The following is a 26,091-nucleotide window of genomic DNA, read 5'->3' on the forward strand; positions in this document are numbered from 1 at the left end:
TCTGTAAACAATTGTTCGAAAAATTACTTGTGTCATGCACAAAGTAGATGTCCTAACCGACTTGCCAAACTATAGTTTGTTAACAAGAACTTTGTGGAGTGGTTGAAAAACAAGTTTTAATTACTCCAACCTAAGTGTATGTAAACTTCCAACTTCAACTGTATAAATATGTTTTACATGCAGGCTTGAAATTAACCTGTTTATCCAAGGAGGTGACTGAGAAATGTTGTTTGATGCAAGAAACCACTTTACAAAATAAAATTCATTATTATTCCCATACCATTATTAGAGAATCAGACAAATGCTACACTGCTTATTGGCTACTTATTCAAGACCGTCTCAAAATCCAACACTTCCCCGTTAAGAGATTAAAAAGCTCAGTACCTGACTTTCTTTTCAAAGATGGCAAGAAATGTACACGTTTTGTGCTCTTGTTGGAAGCAACCACTCCCCCATTGTTGACTAGAAATGAGCTATAACAGGGCTAATAACTCAAAGTAGCCAAGAATATTAACAACATGCAGCTCTCACTTTGATCTCAAAACAAGCGCATCTACTCAAGACCGCTCATACTGTAGCCTAAACACAGTCCAGTTCAAAGTGAATGGCACAGATCCATATGGCAATGTCTATTTGTATATAGGCCTACTGCAGCTCTGATTGGTTATGGCGCACCGGTCCGTGTAGAATACTGCCGAGTCATGCAAGTCAATGCAATAGAATCCTACTCCAAGAAAATCTCTTGCACATTTAGTTTTGCATACGAAATCTTGCATAATTAGTTTTGTTTCGGTACATTACATTGAAAGTGGCTAGTATTGCGTTGATGTGTTCACAATTGCCACAGTAGAGACAAACGTTGATAGTGTTAACTAAAGGGGAAAACTGTAGAAAGTTGAGTGACGTTCAAGCTTCTGGTCACGGCTGCGCACACACACAGCTTAGAGGGAACTTCGCATATGTGGGGAGCTTCGCATATGTGACATGGCGGGAGTGTTACCACTCAACCACTGCGTAATCACCGATCTGACTTGGGGAGTGAACAGGGTGGTAAACTTACTTGCACCTACCCAACCACCAGATCTGTGCTTACGTCTAAGGATGCATTTGGAAATGATTCAAACAGGGTCATGGTAACATCGTATTATGCCCAAAAGGAAACCAAAGTTGTCAGGGGTATTCCGATCAGACATTGGGTCATGTTCATCAGGCACAATGAGGGAAAATCAGTCTTAAAATGCAAAACAAAACTGTGCATGCTCTTTTTTTAAATGTTAAATCCACTTACAGGACTGTCAACCTTGGCACTGACACAAAGTATATTCAGTATGTGGCCCGTGTGGGATTCAAACAAACAACCCTGGTGTTGACAACACCATGTTCTAACCCACTGAGCCTTTCATTTCACCACAATCTCTAAACCTTTCTCCTCTTCCTAGCTGAACCGGGCTGAGTTTGAGGACGTGGATGACGAGACACGGGTCCAGTACGAGGGCTTCCGGCCTGGCATGTATGTCCGTCTGGAGATCCCCTCCCTGCCCTGCGAGTTTGTCACCAACTTTGATCCCCACTATCCCATCATCCTCGGGGCTCTAGGTGCCAGCGAGGGGAATGTAGGCTACCTGCAGGTAAGTGAAGGGTTAACGAGTCAGGCTCCGTTCCATTTCAATTGAAGTAGAAAGAATTGGACTTCCAGTTCAAGAACAAACTATTTGGCTGTTTCTGAAATATCACTCTATTAAATACAGGGATGTCCCAGTGAGACCGATGTCTCTTTTACAAGGAAGCCCCGATTCACAAAAATGCCTGACACAATTATAACAATCCAAGGCGGGAGCATGAAACATACAAAAATATTTTTTTGAAACGCATGCATTCCTCTGTAAAAAAATAATTTACCAATACCCTGAAATGTCTGAAAGGCAATGGTGCGTCCAATTGTAGGGTATTCTAAAATGTGTTCCATGTATGTGGAAAAAACTAAAGGCTGTTTTACCTAAATCAGTAATGAGAACAGGAATTACTGTGAGCGAGTAAGGTATTTGTACTTCTGTAGGTCAGGAGCAATGTAGTATGGTAGTTTATGCACGAGCGCTTTATAAATGAACAGAAGGCAATGTTCTCTGCGTTGCCAATGATGGCCAGCCTACTTCCTGATACAGATCACAGTGATGGAAAGTCAACTGAACAATTTATTCTATCAAGCGAAAGGCACAATCTATTTCTGTAGAAGAAGCACATTTTAATTCTGTTTCTTCGTGAGCTCATCTACATGTTTTAAATGACTACTTGTCATCGATCCAAATGCCAAGGTATTTGAGTGGACTCTCCATTCAGTGTGCAGATATGTCTGAGCTCTAGAGAACAGAATATACTTTGTTTTATCTGCATTCAGTACCAGTTCGTGGTCAACAAGTGATTTTTGTATGACATTTTAAAGCAGTCTGCAGATCAGCTATAGCCTGGTTTGAAGAGGAGGCAGAGTACAGCACACTGTCATCAGCATAAGTGTAGCTTACAGTTTTTGACTGAGGAACCAATATCGTTTATGTACAGTGGGAATAGTATTGGCTGTAAATCAGTGATGTAGTGGTGCCTGGAGAAGTGGGTATACTAACATTTTGCTAAAAATGTGTATAGGTGCGGAGCTTTTGTGAAATAGCACAGTTACAAGTGGAAATAAAATTGGATGGACAACAGAAATAGAGGAAGGACTAAGAACAAATAAGAGAGAACTATTGTAAAGTGGACTGGTATAAGATGTAGAAATTGAAGGTAAAAGCAGAAGTGTTTATAAGTTTACTCCAATTGGGGGATTGGTGGTAGGGTCGCGGGGAATAATAATAAAGGAATATTCTTTAAAAAAGTATGTATGTCTAAATAGGTATGTGTATGTATATATGTGTATATGTATGCATACGTGTATGGATATATATATTTACCCCAAAAAATATGGGGGAATGGAAATGATGCAGACAATTACATTGGAAGCAACATTCTTTCCGCAATACTAAGCTGATCCTCCCCTAAAAAAAAAAAAAAAAAAAAAACATTTTGCTAAAAATATTTCTAAACAACCCCGCCCTGTGTTAAAAGTTAAATGAGAGTCACATAGGCCTAAACTCGCTCTAACACTTTCGTTTAAACAGCGTTTTAAGTCCACAACAATGCTTAAACCACATCAGGAGACCATTTTTGAGGTCTGGGGGAAAATTTAAGAAATGTTACATTTTGAGTGTAGTTACCCTTTAATTCAACTGCAGGCACCTAGCACTGTTTGGTTAGCAGTGTTTCTGTATTACACATGAGATGGAGTTTGCAAAACAAATGGCCACTGGATTGATATCATGATATCATTCTGCTGGGTAGGCATAGGCTACTTTGTAGCTAGTTAACATTTAATTGAAGGTTTCTGGGAAAACCTTTCCATCTACCAGAAGATGGTTAGGCCCATCATTAGCGTCGCAAAAATTGTCCTGTTCCTTAATTGTTTGAAACCTTGAAATTTTACTAAGTACCTTGTTTCAAAGTAGAGTATAGCCAAAACATTAAAAAATATTTAACCTTTATTTAACGAGGCAAGTCGGTTAAGAACAAATTCTTATTTACAATGATGGCCTACAACGGCCAAACCCGGACAAGCTGGGCCAGTTGTGCGCCGCCCTATGGGACTACCAATCACGGCGGTTGTGATACAGCCTGGATTCGAACCAGGGTGTCTGTAGTAATGCCTCTAGCACTGAGATGCAGTGCCTTAGACTGCTGCGTCACTCGGGAGCCCCAAACCCACTATAGAAATATGGAGGTAATTATTTTAAAGACTAAGCTCTCCTGTGGTATTGGTTTTAAAATCAACTTTCTTTCATTGTTTAGCAGCCAAAAGCATTATCTTAGTCATATTAGCAACCCCTGATAGTTGTTGCATCTTTAGATCTCCCCTCCTTCTAAATTTATCATCCCTTCTGATAGTGCCTCTTTATTGCATCACATCGATATACAGAAGCTAGCTAGCTACATGGAAGTAAGAGGGAGAGTAAACAACATTGTTTCTAGTTGAGGTTAGTGACAAATGAAGTGTCCTGGCTTCGCATCAGTTCAAAAAGATTGACGAGTGACTGAAGAGACCACCTAAGAGCTGTGTGTGCGAGCCGCACAGATCAGCTCAGTCAGATTACGCAACTGAAAGATGTAAATTCTGCTAATGAGAAGATGGCATAAAATATTCTGCATGCATCCTTCTGATAGGACAAAAGATGAAAAGGAGCTTCACGTAAAATTAAATGTCCTTTAGTCTCACATGGAATTCTCGTCTCGTCACATTTTTGTCGACTAAAATAAAAAATAAATAATTTGTAATAATTATACTTTTTTATTAGGTTCTTGGTCACCACCCTGACAAAGGTCCTTCTTGCCTGGTTGCTCAGTTTGGTCGAATGGCCAGCTCTAACGCTTCGAACACACCGACTGCGTCATTGCATCACTGCTGCATAACATTTTGCGCAACTAGGCAACTATACTGATGCAGGTACCTTTTGCAAATGGTCGCATGCGGTTGGACACATGGAGGAGGGAATCATTTTCGCAGTATCCTCAAAACCGTGTCTTTTTGACACAACTCCTGACAGCTACAGGGACATAAACACAAAAAATGCTGCTTGGAGACAAGTGTCCACGATAGTAGGATTGCCAGGTCAGTTTAGTAGTGAGCTTGTGCTAGATGTGGCTAGTTAGCGTTAGCTAGCTAGCTAACCTAGCTTGCTAACCTAGCCAATGAGGTGTGTGTGAAAGAAATAGTCATACCACCTTCCTCAACGTTGGTCTCATTGTTGAAAGAGCCTACTCTGCCTATCTTGACTATTTATTATTGCATTTCGCTCCAAAACTGCATTTGAGGGAAATTATATTATAGGCTCTCACAATTCATTTGAGGATGTCATCGAATAAATAATATACTTGGCAAAATAAAGAAATAAAAAATGTAAAGAAATTATGCAATCAAACTGTTTTTATGTAATCCCAAATTTTTACTGAATGTGTGCAAAAAAAAAATCTACATTCATATTTTGCTACTTTGTCAAATCCACTCATACAATTTGATGCATACGTTCGATTTATCGAACGTATGCACCACACAGAACGTACTGCAACTGCCTCTGCAACGCAATGCTGCAAGGCAAATGCAGCGTTCCATTGGAAATTAATGTACTTCTGGTGTATCGAAACGCAGTGACGCAGTCGGTGTGTTCGAAGCGTAAGCAGAGTATTTCCATATTTTTAAATTTCCCACTGATGGAGGCCGCTGTGCTCCTGGAAACATTAAACACATTTAACAGTTTTATACCTTTCTCCAGATATAGTGCCTTCGGAAAGTATTCAGACCCTTTACTTTTTCTACATTGTTACGTAACAGCCTTATTCTAAAATGTATTAAATAGTTTCCCCCCCTCAATCTACACACAATACCCCATAATGACAAAGCAAAAACAGGTTTTTAGAGATGGTTGCTTATCTATAATAATACAAAAAAAAACAATTACATTTACATAAGTATTCAGACCCTTTACTCTGTACTTTGTTGAAGCACCTTTTGGCAGCGACTACAGCCTCAAGTCTTCTTGGGTATGACGCTACAAGCTTGGCAGACCTGTATTTTCTCCCATTTCTTCTTTGCAGATCCTCTCAAAGCTCTGTCAGGTTGGATGGGGAGCGTTGCTGCACAGCTATTTTCAGGTCTCTCCAGAGATGTTAAAGTCCAGGCTCTGGCTGGGACACTCAAGGACATTCGGAGACTTGTCCCGAAACAACTCCTGCGTTGTCTTGGCTGTGTGCTTAGGGTCATTGTCCTGTTGGAAAGTGAACCTTCGCCCCAGTCTCAGGTCTTGAGCGCTCTGGAGCAGGTTTTCATCACGGATCTCGGTACTTTGCTCCGTTCATCTTTCCCTTGATCCTGACTAGTCTTCCAATCCCTGCCGCTGAAAAACATCCCCACAGCATGATGCTGCCACCACCATGCCTCGTCGTAGAGATGGTGCCAGGTTTCCTCCAGACGTGACTCTTGGCATTCAGTCCAAAGAGTTAAATCTTGGTTTCATCAGACCAGAGAATCTTGTTTCTTATGGTCAGAGTCCTTTTAGGTGCCTTTTGGCAAACCTTAAGTGGGCTGTCTTGTGCCTTTTACTGAGGAGTTGCTTCTATCTATGCTTCGATTAAGCATGCCTCTCCTTAATGTAAATATGCCTTGTCCATTGCTGTTCTGGTTAGTGTTTATTGGCTTATTTCACTGTAGAGCCTCTAGCCCTGCTCACTATATATCCAACCTTTCAGTTCCACCACCCACATATGCGATGACATCACCTGGTTTCAATGATGTTTCTAGAGACAATATCTCTCTCATCACTCATTACCTAGGTTTACCTCCACTGTATTCACATCCTACCATACCTTTGTCTGTACATTATTCCTTGAAGCTATTTTATCGCCCCCAGAAACGTCCTTTTACTCTCTGTTCTAGACATTCTAGACGACCAATTCTCATAGCTTTTAGCCGTACCCTTATCCTACTCCTCCTCTGTTCCTCTGGTGATGTAGAGGTGAATCCAGGCCCTGCAGTACCTAGCTCCACTCCTATTCCCCAGGCGCTCTCTTTTGATGACTTCTGTAACCGTAATAGCCTTGGTTTCATGCATGTTAACATTAGAAGCCTCCTCCCTAAGTTTGTTTTGTTCACTGCTTTAGCACACTCTGCCAACCCAGATGTTTTAGCCGTGTCTGAATCCTGGCTTAGGAAGACCACCAAAAATTCTGACATTTTCATCCCTAACTACAAGATTTTCAGACAAGATAGAACGGCCAAAGGGGGCGGTGTTGCAATCTACTGCAAGGATTGCCTGCAGAGTTCTGTTTTACTATCCAGGTCTGTTCCGAAACAATTTGAACTTCTACTTTTAAAAATCCACCTCTCTAAAAACAAGTCTCTCACTGTTGCCGCCTGCTATAGACCACCCTCTGCCCCCAGCTGTGCTCTGGACACCATATGTGAACTGATTGCCCCCCATCTATCTTCAGAGCTTGTGCTGCTAGGCGACCTAAATTGGAACATGCTTAACACCCCAGCCATCCTACAATCTAAGCTTGATGCCCTCAATCTCACACAAATTATCAATGAACCTACCAGGTATCACCCCAATTCCGTAAACACGGGTACCCTCATAGACATCATCCTAACCAACTTGCCCTTCAAATACACCTCTGCTGTTTTCAACCAAGATCTCAGCGATCACTGCCTCATTGCCTGTATCCGTAATGGGTCAGCGATCAAACGACCTCCACTCATCACTGTCAAACGCTCCCTGAAACACTTCAGCGAGCAGGCCTTTCTAATCGACCTGGCCGAGGTATCCTGGAAGGATATTGATCTCATCCCGTCAGTAGAGGATGCCTGGATATTTTAAAAAAATGCCTTCCTCACCATCTTGAATAAGCATGCCCCATTCAAGAAATTTAGAACCAGGAACAGATATAGCCCTTGGTTCTCTCCTGACCTGACTGCCCTTAACCAACAGAAAAACATCCTATGGCGTTCTGCATTAGCATCGAACAGCCCCCGTGATATGCAACTTTTCAGGGAAGCTAGAAACCAGTATACACAGGCAGTTAGAAAAGCCAAGGCTAGCTTTTTCAAGCAGAAATTTGCTTCCTGCAACACAAACTCAAAAAAGTTCTGGGACACTAAAGTCCATGGAGAATAAGAACACCTCCACCCAGCTTCCAACTGCACTGAAGATAGGAAACACTGTCACCACCGACAAATCCACTATAATTGAGAATTTCAACAAGCATTTTTCTACGGCTGGCCATGCTTTCCACCTGGCTACCCCTACCCCGGTCAACAGAACTGGCCTCCCCTCTGCTACTCGCCCACGCCTTCCCCATTTCTCTTTCTCCCAAATACAGTCAGCTGATGTTCTGAAAGAGCTGCAAAATCTGGACCCTTACAAATCAGCCGGGCTAGATAATCTGGACCCTTTCTTTCTAAAATTATCTGCTGAAATTGTTGCCACCCCTATTACCAGCCTTTTCAACCTCTCTTTCGTGTCGTCTGAGATTCCCAAAGATTGGAAAGCAGCTGCGGTTATCCCCCTCTTCAAAGGGGGGGACACTCTTGACCCAAACAGCTACAGACCTATATCTATCCTACCCTGCCTTTCTAAGGTCTTCGAAAGCCAAGTCAACAAACAGATTACCGACCATCTCGAATCCCACCATACCTTCTCCGCTATGCAATCTGGTTTCAGAGCTGGTCATGGGTGCACCTCAGCCACGCTCAAGGTCATAAACGATATCTTAACCGCTATCGATAGGAGACAGTACTGTGCAGCCATATTCATTGACCTGGCCAAGGCTTTTGACTCTGTCAATCACCACATCCTCATCGGCAGACTCGACAGCCTTGGCTTCTCTAATGATTGCCTCGTCTGGTTCACCAACTACTTCTCTGATCGAGTTCAGTGTGTCAAATCGGAGGGTCTGTTGTCCGGACCTCTGGCAGTCTCTATGGGGGTGCCACAGGGTTCAATTCTTGGACCGACTCTCTTCTCTGTATACATCAATGATGTGCTCTTGCTGCTGGTGAGTCTCTGATCCACCTCTACGCAGACGACACTATTCTGTATACTTCTGGCCCTTTTGACACTGTGTTAACAACCCTCCAGGCGAGCTTCAATGCCATACAACTCTCCTTCCGTGGCCTCCAATTGCTCTTAAATACAAGTAAAACTAAATGCATGCTCTTCAACCGATCGCTGCCTGCACCTGCCCGCCTGTCCAACATCACTACTCTGGACGGCTCTGACTTAGAATATGTGGACAACTACAAATACCTAGGTGTCTGGTTAGACTGTAAACTCTCCTTCCAGACTCACATCAAGCATCTCCAATCCAAAGTTAAATCTAGAATCAGCTTCCTATTCCGCAAACAAAGCATCCTTCACTCATGCTGCCAAACATACCCTTGTAAAACTGACCATCCTACCAATCCTCGACTTCGGTGATGTCATTTACAAAATAGCCTCCAAAACCCTACTCAATAAATTGGATGCAGTCTATCACAGTGCCATCCGTTTTGTCACCAAAGCCCCATATACTACCCACCACTGCGACCTGTACGCTCTCGTTGGCTGGCCCTCGCTTCACACTCGTCGCCAAACCCACTGGCTCCAGGTCATCTACAAGACCCTGCTAGGTAAAGTCCCTCCTTATCTCAGCTCGCTGGTCACCATAGCAACGCCCACCCGTAGCACGCGCTCCAGCAGGTATATCTCTCTGGTCACCCCCAAAACCAATTCTTCCTTTGGCCGCCTCTCCTTCCAGTTCTCTGCTGCCAATGACTGGAACGAACTACAAAAATCTCTGAAACTGGAAACACTTATCTCCCTCACTAGCTTTAAGCACCAGCTGTCAGAGCAGCTCATAGATTACTGCACCTGTACATAGCCCATCTATAATTTAGCCCAAACAACTACCTCTTTACCTACTGTATTTATTTATTTTGCTCCTTTATTTTGCACCCCTTTATTTCTATCTATACTTTGCACTTTCTTCCACTGCAAACCAACCATTCCAGTGTTTTTTTACTTGCTATATTGTATTTACTTCGCCACCATGGCCTTTTTTATATTTTTATTTATTAATATATTTTATTTGCCTTCACCTCCCTTATCTCACCTCACTTGCTCACATTGTAAATAGACTTATTTTTCACTGTATTATTGACTGTATGTTTGTTCTACTCCATGTTTAACTATGTGTTGTTGTATGTGTCGAACTGCTTTGCTTTATCTTGGCCAGGTCGCAATTGTAAATGAGAACGTGTTCTCAATTTGCCTACCTGGTTAAATAAAGGTGAAATAAATAAATAAAATCTGGCCACTATCATAAAGGCCTGATTGGTGGAGTGCTGTAGAGATGGTTGTCCTTCTGGAAGGTTCTCCCATCTCCACAGAAGAACTCTGGAGCTCTGTCAGAGTGACCATCGAGTCTTGGTGGTTCCAAACGTCTTCCTTTCAAGAATGATGGAGGGTACTGTGTTCTTGGGAACCTTCAATGCTGCAGAAATTCGTTGGTACCCTTCTCCAGATCTGTGCCTTGACACAATCCTGTCTCGGAGCTCTACAGACATTCCTTCGACCTCATGACTTGGTTTTTGCTCGGACATGCACTGTCAACTGTGGGACCTTATCTAGACAGGTGTGTGCCTTTCCAAATCATGTCCAATCAATTTAAATTTGCCACAGGTAGACTCCAATCAAATTGTAGAAACAACTCAAGGATGCTCAATTGAAACAGGATGCACCCGAGCTCAATTTCGAGTCGCATAGCAAAGGGTCTGAATACTATGTAAATAAGCTATTTTTAATACATTTGGAAAAATGTCTTACCCCATAATGAGAGAGAACAGGTAAACCATTTTAGAATAAGGCTGTAACGTAACAACATTTGGTTAAAAGGTCTGAATACGTTCCGTAGGCACTGTATATGCCTCATCACAGTTCTAAACTCAGAAGAAAATAAACGTCCCATTGTCAGGACCCTGTCTTTCAAAGAGAATTCGTAAAAATCCAAATAACTTCACAGATCTTCATTGTAAAAGGTTTAAACACTGTTTCCTGTGCTTGTTCAGTGAACCATAAACAATTAATGAACATGCACCTGTGGAACGGTCGTTAAGACACTAACAGCTTTCAGACGGTAGGCAATTAAGGTCACAGTTATGAAAACTTAGGACACTAAAGAGGCCTTTCTACTGACTTTGAAAAACACCAAAAGAAAGATGCCCAGGGTCACTGCTCATCTGCGTGAACGTGCCTTAGGCATGCTGCAAGGAGGCATGAGGACTGCAGATGTGGCCAGGGCAATAAATTGCAATGCCCGTACTGTGAGACGCCTAAGACAGCGCTACAGGGCGGACAGCTGATCGTCCTCGCAGTGGCAGACCACGTGTAACAACACCTGCACAGGATCGGTACATCCGAACATCATACCTGCAGGACAGGTACAGAATGGCAAGAACAACTGCCTGAGTTACACCAGGAACGCACAATCCCTCCATCAGTGCTCAGACTGTCCGCAATAGGCTGAGAGAGGCTGGACTGAGGGCTTGTAGGCTTGTTGTAAGGCAGGTCCTCACCAGACATCACTGGCAACAACGTCGCCTATGGGCACAAACCCACCGTTGCTGAACCAGACAGGACTGGCAAAAAGTGCTCTTCGCTGACGAGTCACAGTTTTGTCTCACCAGGGTGATGGTAAGATTCACGTTTATCGTCGGAAGGAATGAGCGTTTGTCACAGCATCATTGTACTGAGCTTGTTGTCATTGCCTGCAATCTCAACGCTGTGCGTTACAGGGAAGACATCCTCCTCCCTCATGTGGTACCCTTCCTGCAGGCTCATCTTGACATGACCCTCCAGCATGACAATGCCACCAGCCATACTGCTCATTCTGTGTGTAATTTCCTGCAAAACAGAAATGTCCGTTTTCTGCCATGGCCAGAAAAGAGCCTGGATCTCAATCCCATTGAGCACGTCTGGGACCTGTTGGATCGGAGGGTGAGGGCTAGGGCCATTCCACCCAGAAATGTCCGGGAACTTGCAGGTGCCTTGGTGGAAGAGTGGGGTAACATCTCACAGCAAGAACTGGCAAATCTGGTGCAGTACTTAATGCAGCTGGTGGCCACACCAGATACTGAGTTGTTTTTTATTTTGACCCCCGCATTTATTGAGGGACACAATATTCCATTTCTGTTAGTCACATGTCTGTGGAACTTGTTCAGTTTATGCCTCAGTTGTTGAATCTTGTGTTCATGTAAAGTTTGCTGAAAATAAACGCAGTTGACAGTGAGGACGTTTATTTTTTTGCTGAGTTTATCGCGGAGCTCTACGGAGAGTTCCTTGGACTTCATGGTATAGCTTCTGCTCTGACATGCACTGTCAACTGTAGGACCTTATATAGACAGGTGTGATTATTTCTAAATCATATCCAAACAATTGAATTGGCCACAGGTGGACTCCCAAGTTGTACTGATATCTCAAGTATGATCAAAGGAATTTGGATGCACCTGAGCTAAATTCAGGCTGAAAAAAAGTGGGGTATGAATACTTTCTGATACTACTGTGGCTATCTTAGCTAGCTTCTTTACATCGATTTGATGCAGTCAAGACAGGCACTACCAGATGGGATGATAGATGACCTATGGAATCTACAAGTCTATCTAACTAGCGTCAGTCTGTATAGCCACTCTCTCCCTCCCATGTAAAACTCACCGGCCCCTACCCATCATACTGCTGCAAGCAAGCAGCACCTAAGTTGTGCAACAGGCCAGTTCAAGTTGAAACAATGTTATTAAAAAAAGTGTACATGTAGTTTGACCATTTGGATATCTGAAGAAATGTCGTCATATTCTAATCGAGAAATTATTTTAAATTCCCAACCCTAGAATAGGGTGCATTTTGGACGTATCCCTTGCTTCCAACTCTTTTATTTGAATTAAGTAATCTACTGAATTTGAATGGAATTGAACCCAACCCTGCAATGGTTGATGCAGTCCTTTTGAGAGCACTAAATGTAATGGAAGGTCTTGTTTGGTGAGTAGTAGATGTAAATCCCCTCCGATTTTTGGGGGGGTCAGCTAAGCTGCTTAACAGACTAGGCCTAAGTAATGGGCCAAGAACCATGCTTAGTCATGCTAACTGAACTTACCTAAGTTCATAATTTGTCAGAAAGCAATATGATGGAACACGTCCCATTGTTGATTTATTTGATTGATAAAAGTATATTAATGTTTTATTTGCATCTGTCCCATTTATAAATTAAGATCGAAACAAATAGCAATAAACTATTGCTCAAAACACTGAAAGTGTCATTGAGACTAATTGATAATGTGTAATTTGTGTATAACTTTCCCAAGTGCCTCAAGGTGATCTTTCTCTTGTTCCAGATGCGGTTAAAGAAACATCGATGGCACAACCGTATCCTGAAAACGCGCGACCCCCTCATCCTGTCCCTGGGCTGGCGTCGCTTCCAGACCATCCCCCTGTACCACATCGAGGACCACAACGGGCGCCACCGCCTGCTCAAGTACACACCGCAGCACATGCACTGTGGTGCCACCATCTGGGGTGAGAGCAGTAATGTGGCTGTAGTTTTAGTATTTGTTAGTTATTTGATTCAGGTGGCACCTTTTTCCTCCATTGCAACTATTCATCAGAGGGCTGTATCACATAGCAGGATCACTAAGTTAACCAGCTATCTTTGCACATTGAGATGTATCTCTTGATTATCTGGTTCCTTAAAGAAGGTCAAGTTGTAAAATGTTGACGGCGTCGATCCGGTTATACCATGCCTATAGAACTACATATCTCTATGAAGTCGGAAATATTAAGTTATTTCAGTAAACTAACTAAATGACATGCCCCCCTGGTTAGAATTACATGGATCCTAAATCAACTTACCTGTTAGAATATAGGTCAAAGAATGAATCAAATGTGAACCCTGTCCTTCTCTGCTGTGTTCCCAGGTCCCATCACACCTCAGGGCACTGGCTTCCTGGCTGTGCAGTCAGTCTCAGGAACTAAGGTAAGAATCACAGAGGCAGCCCACAAAGGAAATAATTACATGTAATCCTTTTACACTTGTGGGAATTGGGCTATATGTATAGGGCTAAATTGAAATGTTTCTTACAGAAGAAATATAAGATGCATATTGCATAACCATGGTAGAAATTGAAAGGGAACAGGTTGGAGATTGTGGAATTTATTAGACCAAAAGGTGAGGACACAACAGTTACCTGACACAAGACTGAATCCAAACATTACATTGTTGATACTGTTAGGTAATAAAAAAAAAATTGCAGACGCTTAGTAAAGCTCAAACCAAGTTTATTCACCCACTGGGTCATACAGCTGCATAAGACAAATAACATTCACACAAGCACTGGTATATAACCCTTTCTCCTATGCTGAGCCCCTCCTTACACATCTGAACAGCCAATACACCTCTGTTGCTATCCAGAAGATTGGTGATCGGTTCTTCCTCATTTCATCTAACCTGACCTCTGCCCAAATTCCTCACTCCTCCCCAACTCATGGCTGACATGTTGACTTGTACCAGAGCGTGGTTCTTTTCCTCCCATAGGATCCCTGATGGCTAACAATAACATATCCTGACAGAATGTAAACGTTCTACATTCCCCTCTCTCCTTGTGATACGGTTAAGGATATTTCATATTTTCAAGTTTAGAAGTCAGAACCCATCAATACTATGTGCATTTTACATATATTGTACTTTTTGCAGCATTTGTTGATAATGAAATCTGAAAATACTCGGCATACATTCAGTAACATAATAGCCCAAATTTACCATCAATATTCTTATCCGCCACATACAGTGCATTCAAATCAAATCAAATTTTATTAGTCACATACACATGGTTAGCAGATGTTAATGCAAGTGTAGCGAAATGCTTGTGCTTCTAGTTCCGACAATGCAGTAATAACAACAAGTAATCTAACCTAACAATTCCGCAACTACTACCTTATACACGCAAGTGTAAAGGGATAAAGAATATGTACATAGAGATATATGAATGAGTGATGGTACAGAACGGCATAGGCAATGGTGCAGTACATGGTATAGAGTACGGTATATACCTATGAGATGAGTACTGTAGGGTATGTAAACATAAAGTGGCATAGTTTAAAGTGGCTAGTGGTCCATGTATTACATAAGATGGCAAGATGCAGTAGATGATATAGAGTACAGTATATACATATACATAAGAGATGTGTAATGTAGGGTATGTAAACATTATATTAGGTGGCATTGTTTAAAGTGGCTGGTGGTACATTTTTACATAATTTCCATCAATTCCCATTTTTAAAGTGGCTGGAGTTGAGTCAGTATGTTGGCAGCGGCCGCTAAATGTTAGTGGTGGCTGTTTAACAGTCTGATGGCCTTGAGATAGAAGCTGTTTTTCAGTCTCTCGGTCCCTGCTTGGATGCACCTGTACTGACCTCGCCTTCTGGATGATAGCGGGGTGAACAGGCAGTGGCTTGGGTGGTTGTTGTCCTTGATGATCTTTATGGCCTTCCTGTGACATCGGGTGGTGTAGGTGTCCTGGAGGGCAGGTAGTTTGCCCCGGGTGATGCGTTCTGCCGACCTCACTACCCTCTGGAGAGCCTTACGGTTGTGTGCGGAGCAGTTGCCGTACCAGGCGGTGATACAGCCCAACAGGATGCTCTCGATTGTGCATCTGTAGAAGTTTGTGAGTGCTTTTGGTGACAAGCCGAATTTCTTCAGCCTCCTGAGGTTGAAGAGGCGCTGCTGCGCCTTCTTCACAACGCTGTCTGTGTGGGTGGACCAATTCAGTTTGTCCGTGATGTGTACACCAAGGAACTTAAAACTTTCCACCTTCTCCACTACTGACCCGTCGATGTGGATAGGGGGGTGCTCCCTCTGCTGTTTCCTGAAGTCCACAATCATCTCCTTTGTTTTGTTGACGTTGAGTGTGAGGTTATTTTCCTGACACCACACTCCGAGGGCCCTCACCTCCTCCCTGTAGGCCGTCTCGTCGTTGTTGGTAATCAAGCCTACCACTGTAGTGTCGTCCGCAAACTTGATGATTGAGTTGGAGGCGTGCATGGCCACGCAGTCGTGGGTGAACAGGGAGTACAGGAGAGGGCTCAGAACGCACCCTTGTGGGGCCCCAGTGTTGAGGATCAGCGGGGTGGAGATGTTGTTACCTACCCTCACCACCTGGGGGCGGCCCGTCAGGAAGTCCAGGACCCAGTTGCACAGGGCGGGGTCGAGACCCAGGGTCTCGAGCTTGATGACGAGTTTGGAGGGTACTATGGTGTTAAATGCTGAGCTGTAGTCGATGAACAGCATTCTCACATAGGTATTCCTCTTGTCCAGATGGGTTAGGGCAGTGTGGTTGCGATTGCGTCTGTGGACCTATTGGGTCGGTAAGCAAATTGGAGTGGGTCTAGGGTGTCCGGTAGGGTGGAGGTGATATGGTCCTTGACTAGTCTCTCAAAGCACTTCATGATGACGGAAGTGAGTGCTACGGGGCGGTAGTCGTTTAGCTCAGTTACCTTAGCTTTCTTGGGAACAGGAACAATGGTGGCCCTCTTGAAGCATGTGGGAACAGCAGACTGGGATAAGGATTGATTGAATATGTCCGTAAACACACCAGCCAGCTGGTCTGCGCATGCTCTGAGGACGCGGCTGGGAATGCCGTCTGGGCCTGCAGCCTTGCGAGGGTTAACACGTTTAAATGTTTTACTCACCTCGGCTGCAGTGAAGGAGAGCCCGCAGGTTTTGGTAGCGGGCCGTGTCAGTGGCACTGTATTGTCCTCAAAGCGGGCAAAAAAGGTATTTAGCCTGTCTGGGAGCAAGACATCCTGGTCCGCGACGGGGCTGGTTTTCTTTTTGTAATCCGTGATAGACTGTAGACCCTGCCACATACCTCTTGTGTCTGAGCTGTTGAATTGCGATTCAATTTTGTCTCTGTACTGGGACTTAGCCTGTTTGATAGCCTTGCGGAGAGAATAGCTACACTGTGTGTATTCGGTCATGTTTCCGGTCACCTTGCCCTGGTTAAAAGCAGTGGTTCGCGCTTTCAGTTTCACGCGAATGCTGCCGTCAATCCACGGTTTCTGGTTTGGGAATGTTTTAATCGTTGCTGTGGGTACGACATCGTCAATGCACTTCCTAATGAACTCGCTCACCGAATCAGCATATTCTTCAATGTTGTTGTTGGACGCGGTGCGGAACATATTCCAATCCGCGTGATCGAAGCAGTCTTGAAGCGTGGAATCAGATTGGTCGGACCAGCGTTGAACAGACCTGAGCGCGGGAGCTTGTAGTTTTAATTTCTGTTTGTAGGCTGGAATCAACAAAATGGAGTCGTGGTCAGCTTTTCCGAAAGGAGGGCGGGGGAGGGCCTTATATGCGTCGCGGAAGTTAGTTTAACAATGGTCCAGAGTTTTGCCAGCCCTGGTAGGACAATCGATGTGCTGTTAGAATTTAGGGAGTTTTGTTTTTAGATTAGCCTTGTTAAAATCCCCAGCTACGATGAATGCAGCCTCAGGGTGTGTGGTTTCCAGTTTACAGAGAGTCAGATAGAGTTCGTTCAGGGCCATCGATGTGTCTGCTTGGGGGGTTATATATACGGCTGTGATTATGACCGAAGAGAATTCCCTTGGTAGATAATGCGGTCGACATTTGATTGTGAGGAGTTCTAGATCAGGTGAACAGAATGACTTGAGTTCCTGAGTGTTGTTATGATGGTCACACCACGTCTCGTTAATCATGAGGCATACCCCCTTGCCCCTCTTCTTACCAGAAAGATGTTTGTTTCTGTTTGCGCGATGCGTGAAGAAACCAGCTGGCTGCACCGACTCCGTTAGCGTCTTTTGAGTTAGCCATGTTTCCGTGAAGCAGAGCACGTTGCAATCCCTGATGTCTCTCTGGAAAGTTACCCGTGCTCGGATTTCATCGACCTTATTGTCAAGAGACTGGACATTGGCGAGTAGTATGCTAGGGAGTGGAGCGCGATGTGCCCGTCTCCGAAGCCTGCCCAGGAGACCGCTACGTTTTCCCCTTTTACGGCGTCGAGTAGCTTCGCCGGCTGGGATCAGGTCCATTGTATTGGGTGGAAGGCAAAACACTGGATCCGTTTCGGGAAAGTCATATTCCTGGTAGGAACGGTGGTTAGTTGACGTTAATCGTATATTCAGTAGTTCCTCCCGACTGTATGTAATGACATCTAAGATCACCTGGGGTACCAATGTAAGAAATAACACATAAAAAAACAGAATACTGCATATTTTCCAAGGAACGCGAAGCGAGGCAGCCATCTCGCTCGGCGCCCGGAAAGTATTCAGACCCTTTGACTTTTTCCACATATTATTATGTAAAATGCCCATCAATCTACACACAATACCCCATAATGACAAAGGAAAAAAATGTTTTTTAGACATTTAAAAAATAAATGAAATGACACATTTATATAAGTATTCAGATTCTTAACTCAGTACTTTGTTAAAGCACCTTTAGCAGCGATTACAGCCTCATGTCTTCTTCGGTATGACGCTACAAGCTTGGCACACCTGTATTTGGGGAGTTTCTCCCTTCTCTGCAGATCCCCTCAAGCTCTGTCAGGTTGGATGTGGAGCATTGCTGCTTAGCTATTTTCAGGTTTCTCCAGAGAAGTTCGATCGGGTTCAAGTCTGGGCTCTGGCTGGGCCACTCAAGGACATTCAGAGACTTGTCCCGAAGCCACTTCTGCCTTGTCTTGGCTGTGTGCTTAGCGTCGTTGTCCTGTTGGAAGGTGAACCTTCACCCCAGTCTGACGTCCTGAGCGCTCTGGAGCAGGTTTTCATCAAGGATCTCTGTACTTTGCTCCATTAATCTTTTCCTCAATCCTGACTAGTCTTCCAGTCCCTACCACTGAAAAACATCCTCATAGCATGATGCTGCCACCACCACGCTTCACCTTAGGGATGGTGCCAGGTTTCCTCCAGACGTGACTCTTGGCATTCAGGCCAAAGAGTTGGTTTCATCAGACCAGAGAATCTTGTTTCTCATGGTCAGAGTCCGGCTGTCATGTGCCTTTTACTAAGGAGTGGCCTGATTGGTGGAGTGCTGCAGAGATGGTTGTCCTTCTGGAAGGTTCTCCCATCACCACAGAGGAACTCTGGAGCTCTGTCAAGAGTAACCATCAGGTTCACCGGTACCGTCACCTCCCTGACCAAAGCCCTTGTCCCCCGATTGATCAGGTGGCCAGCTCTAGGAGGAGTCTTGGTGGTTCCAAACTTCTTCCATTTAAGAATGATGGAGGTCACTGTGTTTTTTGGTACTCTTCTCCAAATCTGTGCCTCGACACAATCCTGTCTCTGGGCTCTATGGACCATTCCGTCGACCTCATGGCTTGGTTTTTGCTCTGACATGCACTGTCAACTGTGGGACCTAATATAGACCGGTGTATGTCTTTCCAAATCATGTCCAATCAATTGAATTTACCACAGGTAGACTCCAATCAAGTTGGAGAAACATCTCAAGGATGATCAATGGAAACAGGATGCACCTGAACTCAATTTCGAGTCTCATAGCAAACGGTCTGAATACTATAAGTGTTTTATATTTTTTATAAATTTGCAAACATTTCTGATAACCTGTTCACTTTGTCATTTTGGGTTGTGTGTAGATTGAGAAATGTTTTATTTAATCCATTTTAGAATGAGGCTGTAATGTAACAAAATGTTGAAAAAGTCAATGGGTCTGAATACTTTCTGAATGCACTGTTAGTCAAAACAATGACGAGGGTTTGAGTGAGAGGTGTAACTGGTGTCTCCAAGTGTGCAAAGTTCCTAAGTCATTTCAATGCACTTTCATTACTCAAGGAAAGAGCCTTTAACTAGTAGGTGCTTTTTTTGAGCTCTCCTAGCTGTGCTGTTGAGGAAGTGAAGTAAGCACACTTGTAGTTTTTTGTTTGGAACACAGCCTAGCATCATAAGCAACACACATTTACTGTTTACGCAATCCAAAAGCGGTCCATTATAATTTCCAATCTGAGTCTGCTGGGCATCATTTGAAAGTGTATTCTATTGCCAACATGGCTAGCTAAGATACGATCTCAGTGTTAGGCTTTCACAAGGCACTTCAGAGAAACAGTCATTTTGGTGAGGTTAATGGAGTGTGGTGCGTGTTCTGGGGCAAATTGTCTTCACAATACGTCAAACGGGCTCATTCTGTTCCAAACAACTCATGGTATTGATGCCTTGTCATTCTTGTAACTGTACATCAAACATGGCGATCATTGACGTTTGTAATGTAAATTACATGAGTTTTATAATATGTGAAGTGCACATTTGGACTCACAGGAGTGTGATTGGCTTGTATGACATCAGTGCGGTATTTATTATAACCCTCAACGTCTGTTAGAACAGATCGAATCCCCTTCATTTACAGCATCCTCACTCAGACATTTTTTGTGTGTGCAAAAGTAGCCCAGTTAGCTGCAGGGATAGGGACATCTTGTTTCAGGTGGTGCTCAAGTTTAGAACCATCTGTTAGGTGAATCCCGTAAAGCGGAGACCCTGAACTCTGACGTCATGTATAGCATATTACTGTACAGCCACTGCGTTACAATTAAGTCTTATCGGTGTCCAAATCGAACATTTTACAACCCGTATATGGGCCAGAGGGTTAACATCCCTGACTTGGATGCACAACAGCAGTCAACCCCGAGGCTACGGCTGAGGACACAAAACGCGTACGAGTAGTCCTGCTACGACCTCCAGAGCCATCAACTAGGCAAAAGGACAATATCGGAACAAGGTGGAATTCTATTATACCAGCTCCAACACGTGACAGGGGCTACAGTACATAACGGACCACAAAGGAAGCCCGAGCCGTGATCTGCCCAACGATGCCTCTCTACAAGACAAACTCAATGCATTTTATACAGGCTTCAACAAAAACAACACAGAGCCCTTCACAAGAGCCCCCACTAATCCAGAGGACTGGGTGATCTCTCTCTCAGGGGCTGACGTAAGGTTTTTAAACAGGTCAACACTCTTAAAGCCCTGGGCCAGACGGTATTCCGGGGCATGTCCTCAGGGCATGCACAGACCAGCTGGCAGGCATCTTCACTGACATTTTCATTATCTCTTTGTCCCAGTCAGTAACCCCCACATGTTTCAAACCAACTGCCATCATTCCTGTTCCCAAAAACTAAGGCATCCTGACACAATGACTACCGCCAAGTAGCACTCACATTATGTAATAATGAAGTACTTTGAAAGGCTGGTCATGGTACACATTAACTCAATCATCTCAGACACCCAGGAGAAATTACAATTTACATAGTGCCCCAACAGATCCACTGACAACGCAATGTCAATTGCACTCCATTTTGTTCTTTCCCACCTAGAAAAAAGGAATGCATACTATGTGAGGATGTTGTTCATTGACTACAGCTCAGCGTTCAACACCATAGTGCCCTCCAAGCTCAGGACCTTGGAACTGAACACCCCCCTCTGCAATGAGGCGTACAGCCTACAGGGAGGTGGTCAGAGACTTGTCCGTGTGAGACCAGGACATAAACCTCTACGTCAACATCAGCAAGACCAAGGAGCTGATCGTGGACTTCAAGAAGGAGGGGTGGGTGCAGATCCACATTGACGGGGCTGCAGTAAAGGGTCAAGAGCTCGGTGTCCACATCACTGAGGACTTAACTTGGTCCTCTCACACCAGCACAGTCGTGGAGAATGAACGGCATTGCCTCTTCTCCCTCAGGAGGCTGAAATGATTTTGCAAGCCTTGCTGTTCATTGATTATTGATTGCCACTACCTTTTATCTGTCTTTTATCCTGCTACAGGTTACTATTACTCTTGTTTACATTAATATATTGCCACTAGTATATTACCATAAGTATTTATATATTCTTGCTACCAGTCACTTTTCAGCCCTGTTTACATGTACAGTGCCTTCAAAGTATTCACACTACTCTACTTTTTCCACATTTTGTTGTTACAACCTGAATTTAAAATTGATCAAATTTAGATTTGTCATTGATCTACACAATACCCCATAATGTCAAAGTGGAATCTTTGTAGCTGAAATGGTTTGAGTCAATAAGTATTCAAACCCTTTTATGACGAGCCTAAATAAGTTCAGGAGTACAAACGTGCGTAACAAATCTCATAAACTAACATTGAGTGGCTGCTGCCAACATACGGACTCAACTCCAGCCACTTTAATAATGGAAAATGTATGTAATTTTTTTTTATCACCAGCCACTTTAAACAATGCCACTTAATAGAATGTTTACATACCCTACATTACTCATCTCATATGTATATACTGTAATCGACACCATCTACTGCATCTTGCCTATGCCGTTCTGTACTATGACTCATTCATATCTTTATGTACATATTCTTCATCCCTTTACACTTGTGTGTATAAGGTAGCTGTTGTGAAATTGTTAGGTTAGATTACTCGTTGGTTATTACTGCATTGTCGGAACTAGAAGCACAAGTATTTTGCTACACTCGCATTAACATCTGCTAACCATGTGTATGTGACAAATAACATTTTATTTGATAAATTGCATGGGTTAACATGATTTTTGAATGACTACCCAATCTCTATACCCCCCCACACACAATTATCTTTCAAGTGCCTTAACTTCTTATGGCTGCATTCCCGTTAACGGGATGATGTGACAACAGCCAGTGAAAGTGCAGGGTGCCAAATTCAAACAACAGAAATCTCATAATTAAAATTCCTCAAACATACATGTATCTTATACCATTTTAAAGGTAATCTTGTTGTTAATCCCACCAAGTGTCTGATTTCAAATAGGCTTTTCAGCGAAAGCACCACAAACGATTGTTAGGTCACTGCAAAATCACAGAAAAACACAGCCATTTTTCCAGCCAAAGACAGGAGTCACAAAAAGCAGAAATAGAGAAAATGAATCACTAACCTTTGATCTTCATCAGATGACACTCATAGGACTAAGTGTTACACAATACATATGTTTTGTTCGATAAAGTTCATATTTATATCCAAAAACTTCAGTTTACATTGGTGCCATGTTCAGAAATGCTTCAAATATCCGGAGAAATTGCAGAGAGCCACGTCAAATAACAAATACTCATCAAAAACTTTGATGAAAGATACATGTTTTACATAGAATTAAAGATACACTTGTTCTTAATGCAACCGCTGTCAGATTTCAAAAAGCTTTACGCAAAAGCACAATATTCAATAATCTGAGAACAGCGTTCAGCCACAAAAGGAAGCCATACAGTTATCCGCCAAATTGTGCAGTCAACAAAACTCACATAGTATTATAAATCTTCACTTGCCTTTGCTGATCTTCATCGGAATGCACTCCCAGGACTCCCACTTCCACAAGAAATGTTAATTTTGTTCGGTAATGTCCATAATTTGTCCAAATAGCTATTTTTGTTAGCGTGTTTGGTAAACAAATCCAAAGTCAGGAAGCGCGTTCACTAAAAGCAGACGAAATGTCAAGAAGTTCCCGTAACAGTCAGTAGAAACATGTCAAACGATGTATTGAATCAATCTTTAGATTGTTTTTAACATAAATCTTGAATAACGTTCCAACCGGAGAATACCATTGACTTCAGATGTGCGATGGAACAGAGCTCCCTCATGTGAACGCGCATGGCCAGGTCATGGTAGACCTGACTAATTCCTGTCTCCTTCAGCTCCACTTCACAGTAGAGGCATCAGACAAGGTTCTACAGACTGTTGACATCTAGTGGAAGCTGTAGGAAGTGCAAACAGATCCATATCCCACTGTCTATTCAATAGGGGCTGGGTTGAAAATCGACCAACCTCAGAATTCCCACTTCCTGTTTGGATTTTTTCTCAGGTTTTTGCCTGCCAAATGAGTACTGTTATACTCACAGACATCATTCAAACAGTTTTAGAAACTTCAGAGTGTTTCCTATCCAATACTAATAATAATATGCATATATTAGCAGCTGGGACAGAGGAGCAGGCAGTTTACTATGGGCACCTCTGGGCACCTTTCATCCAAGCTACTCAATACTGCCCCTGCAGCCATAAGAAGTTAATCAAGTAGTGAATTTCAAGCACAGATTGAACCACAAAGAACAGAGGTTTTTCAATGCCTCGCAATGAAGGATGGTGATTTGGTAGATGTGTGTGTGTAAATAAAAAAATAATTAAAAAAGCAGATGCTAAATATAAATATATATTAATTATAATTTGGATGGCGTAACAATACACCCAGTCACTATAAATATACAGGTGTCCTCCTAACTCAGTTGCAGGAGAGGAAGGAAACTGCTCAGGGATATCATCATGAGCCCAATGGTGATTTTGAAACAGAGTAATGGTTGGGATATGAGAACTGAGGCTGGATCAACAACATTATAGTTACTCCACATTACTAAACTAAATGACAGAGTGAAAATAAAGGAAGCCTGTACAGAAGAAGAAAAAACATGCATCCTGTTTGCAACTAGGCACTTAAGTAATACTGCCAAAAATGTGGCAAAGCAATTAATCACATTTGCAAGCATGGTGGTGACTGAATCATGCTGTGTTGTATGCATGTCATTGTTAAGGACTGGAGTTTTTCCGGATAAAAAAATTAACTGAATAGAGCTAAGCACAGGCAAAATCCTACAAGAAAACCTTGTTCAGTCTGTTTTCCACCAGACACCGGGAGATTAATTCACCTTTCAGCAGGACAATAACCTAAACCACAAGGTCAAATCTATACTGGAGTTGCTTACCAAGAAGACTGGGAATGTTCCTGAGTGGCCGAGTTACATATTTGCCTTAAATCTACTCAAATCTATTGCGAGACCTGAAAAGGGTTGTTTAGCAATGATCAACAGCCAATTTAACAGAGCTTTGAAAAGAATAATGGGCAAATGTTGCACAATCCATGTGTGGAAAGACTCAGCTGTAATCTCTGCCAAATGTGCTTCTACAAAGTTTTGACTCGGGTGTAAATACTTATCTAAATGAGAGATTTCTGTATTGCATTTTCAATAAATTTGCAGAAATGTCAAAAAACGTTTTCACTTGTTATTATGGGATATTGTGTGTGGAAAATATATTTAATCCATTTTGATTTCCGGCTGTAACACAATTTTTTTTGAATAAGTCAAGGGGTATGAGTACTTTCTGAAGGCACTGCATGTCTCATTCTGAGACGCTGTGTGCTAATGCCTCAATTGGTCAACTCTGCTGTCTAAAGAAAAGAGCGGGTTGTAGGTTGACTCTGCTGCTGCGATTGGATAGCGTGCAGCAGGTTAACTCTGCTGCTATGATCGGGTCACATGTAGCCGTGCTCCGAATAAATAATTACTTGCTGCCAGCCTCAAATCTCCATTTTGGAAGATATTGACTTTCTACCACTTACACTTTAGTAGATTTTGCAACTAGTACAATTGTTTACGACTCATATCGATGCAATATCTTTTTCAACCATAGAAGTTGTTTTGAGTTCAGCTCCTCTTTAAAATGTTACCATATTATGTAAATACCCGGTAAATGGTGAACTGGATATTTGTATTAATTTATTTGTCATTATTAGCACAATATGTACGTACACCTATTACACCAAAGATGGCTCATTTGCATTTGTCAAAGAGTAACCTACAACCATACCAGTACACAGTATGGCTTACTTCCAGTAGGATCTTTTAAGTTTTCCGTTCTCTCTTACAGACCAGTTTCCGCATCGCAGCTACAGGAGTTGTCCTTGACCTGGACAAATCTGTGACCATAGTCAAAAAGCTCAAGCTGATTGGCTACCCATACAAGATCTACAAGAACACATCCTTCATCAAGGTAGGATGCACCTCATAGCACTACTGACATACCATAGTTCAGCTACAATATACAGTATTTACTTTGTGGTAGACATTTGTTTATCTGTTGTAGAACAGGATAACAGAAATAATCTAACACTATGGACCAACTGTGTAAGTAATGGTTTATGAATGTATTAATATATAATTATTGGTTCACAGCAAAGCTGTGAAACCTATTCTATGAATTCTTATTATATTTTTTTCCTTGACGTGGTCAAATAACTAGATTTGTTTTTCTTTTTCTAATTTGGCACACAGAATCTAGAGGCCATGAGTAACTTGGTCAAAAAGAATGGCACAATTGACCTCCATCACACTGTTTGACCTAGAGACTTGAAACGGTTGTTGTCTTCATGCTGATTTTTTTTTGCCTCAAGGACCCATAAGGTCTGTCGGGATAGATATCCCTCCATCTTGGACATTTTGGAAAAACGTATTCTCAAGAACCATGAATCCAAATAACACCAAATGATGTATGTATGCCCATGGTACATCTCGTAACTTAGTTTGAGAAAGGCTAAGGGATTGGTTAAGAAATGGCTGGGTTATTGATCAATTAGGAAATACTTGATGAACCATGTTAAGTTTGGAATTTAGCTTCCTTATGTTTTTAAGATCTCATTTAACAATTCACTTTTT

The 26,091-nt window shown here is 42.7% G+C and overlaps 1 protein-coding gene across 2 annotated transcripts in view; it reads left to right on the forward strand.

Moving 5' to 3' along the window:
• The window catches only part of bms1 (BMS1 ribosome biogenesis factor), a 50,143-nt gene that overhangs the window by 16,521 nt on the left and 7,531 nt on the right, over nucleotides 1-26,091 (forward strand). For both annotated transcript variants that reach the window (XM_055926156.1, XM_055926157.1), the window contains 4 exons: nucleotides 1,440-1,628; nucleotides 12,995-13,175; nucleotides 13,574-13,632; nucleotides 25,307-25,429. In XM_055926156.1, the coding sequence (XP_055782131.1) occupies nucleotides 1,440-1,628; nucleotides 12,995-13,175; nucleotides 13,574-13,632; nucleotides 25,307-25,429 (552 nt within the window). The remainder of the gene's footprint in view (nucleotides 1-1,439; nucleotides 1,629-12,994; nucleotides 13,176-13,573; nucleotides 13,633-25,306; nucleotides 25,430-26,091) is intronic.

This window comes from Salvelinus fontinalis, chromosome 6 (assembly GCF_029448725.1).
Source record: "Salvelinus fontinalis isolate EN_2023a chromosome 6, ASM2944872v1, whole genome shotgun sequence".
Classification (NCBI taxonomy): domain Eukaryota; kingdom Metazoa; phylum Chordata; class Actinopteri; order Salmoniformes; family Salmonidae; genus Salvelinus; species Salvelinus fontinalis.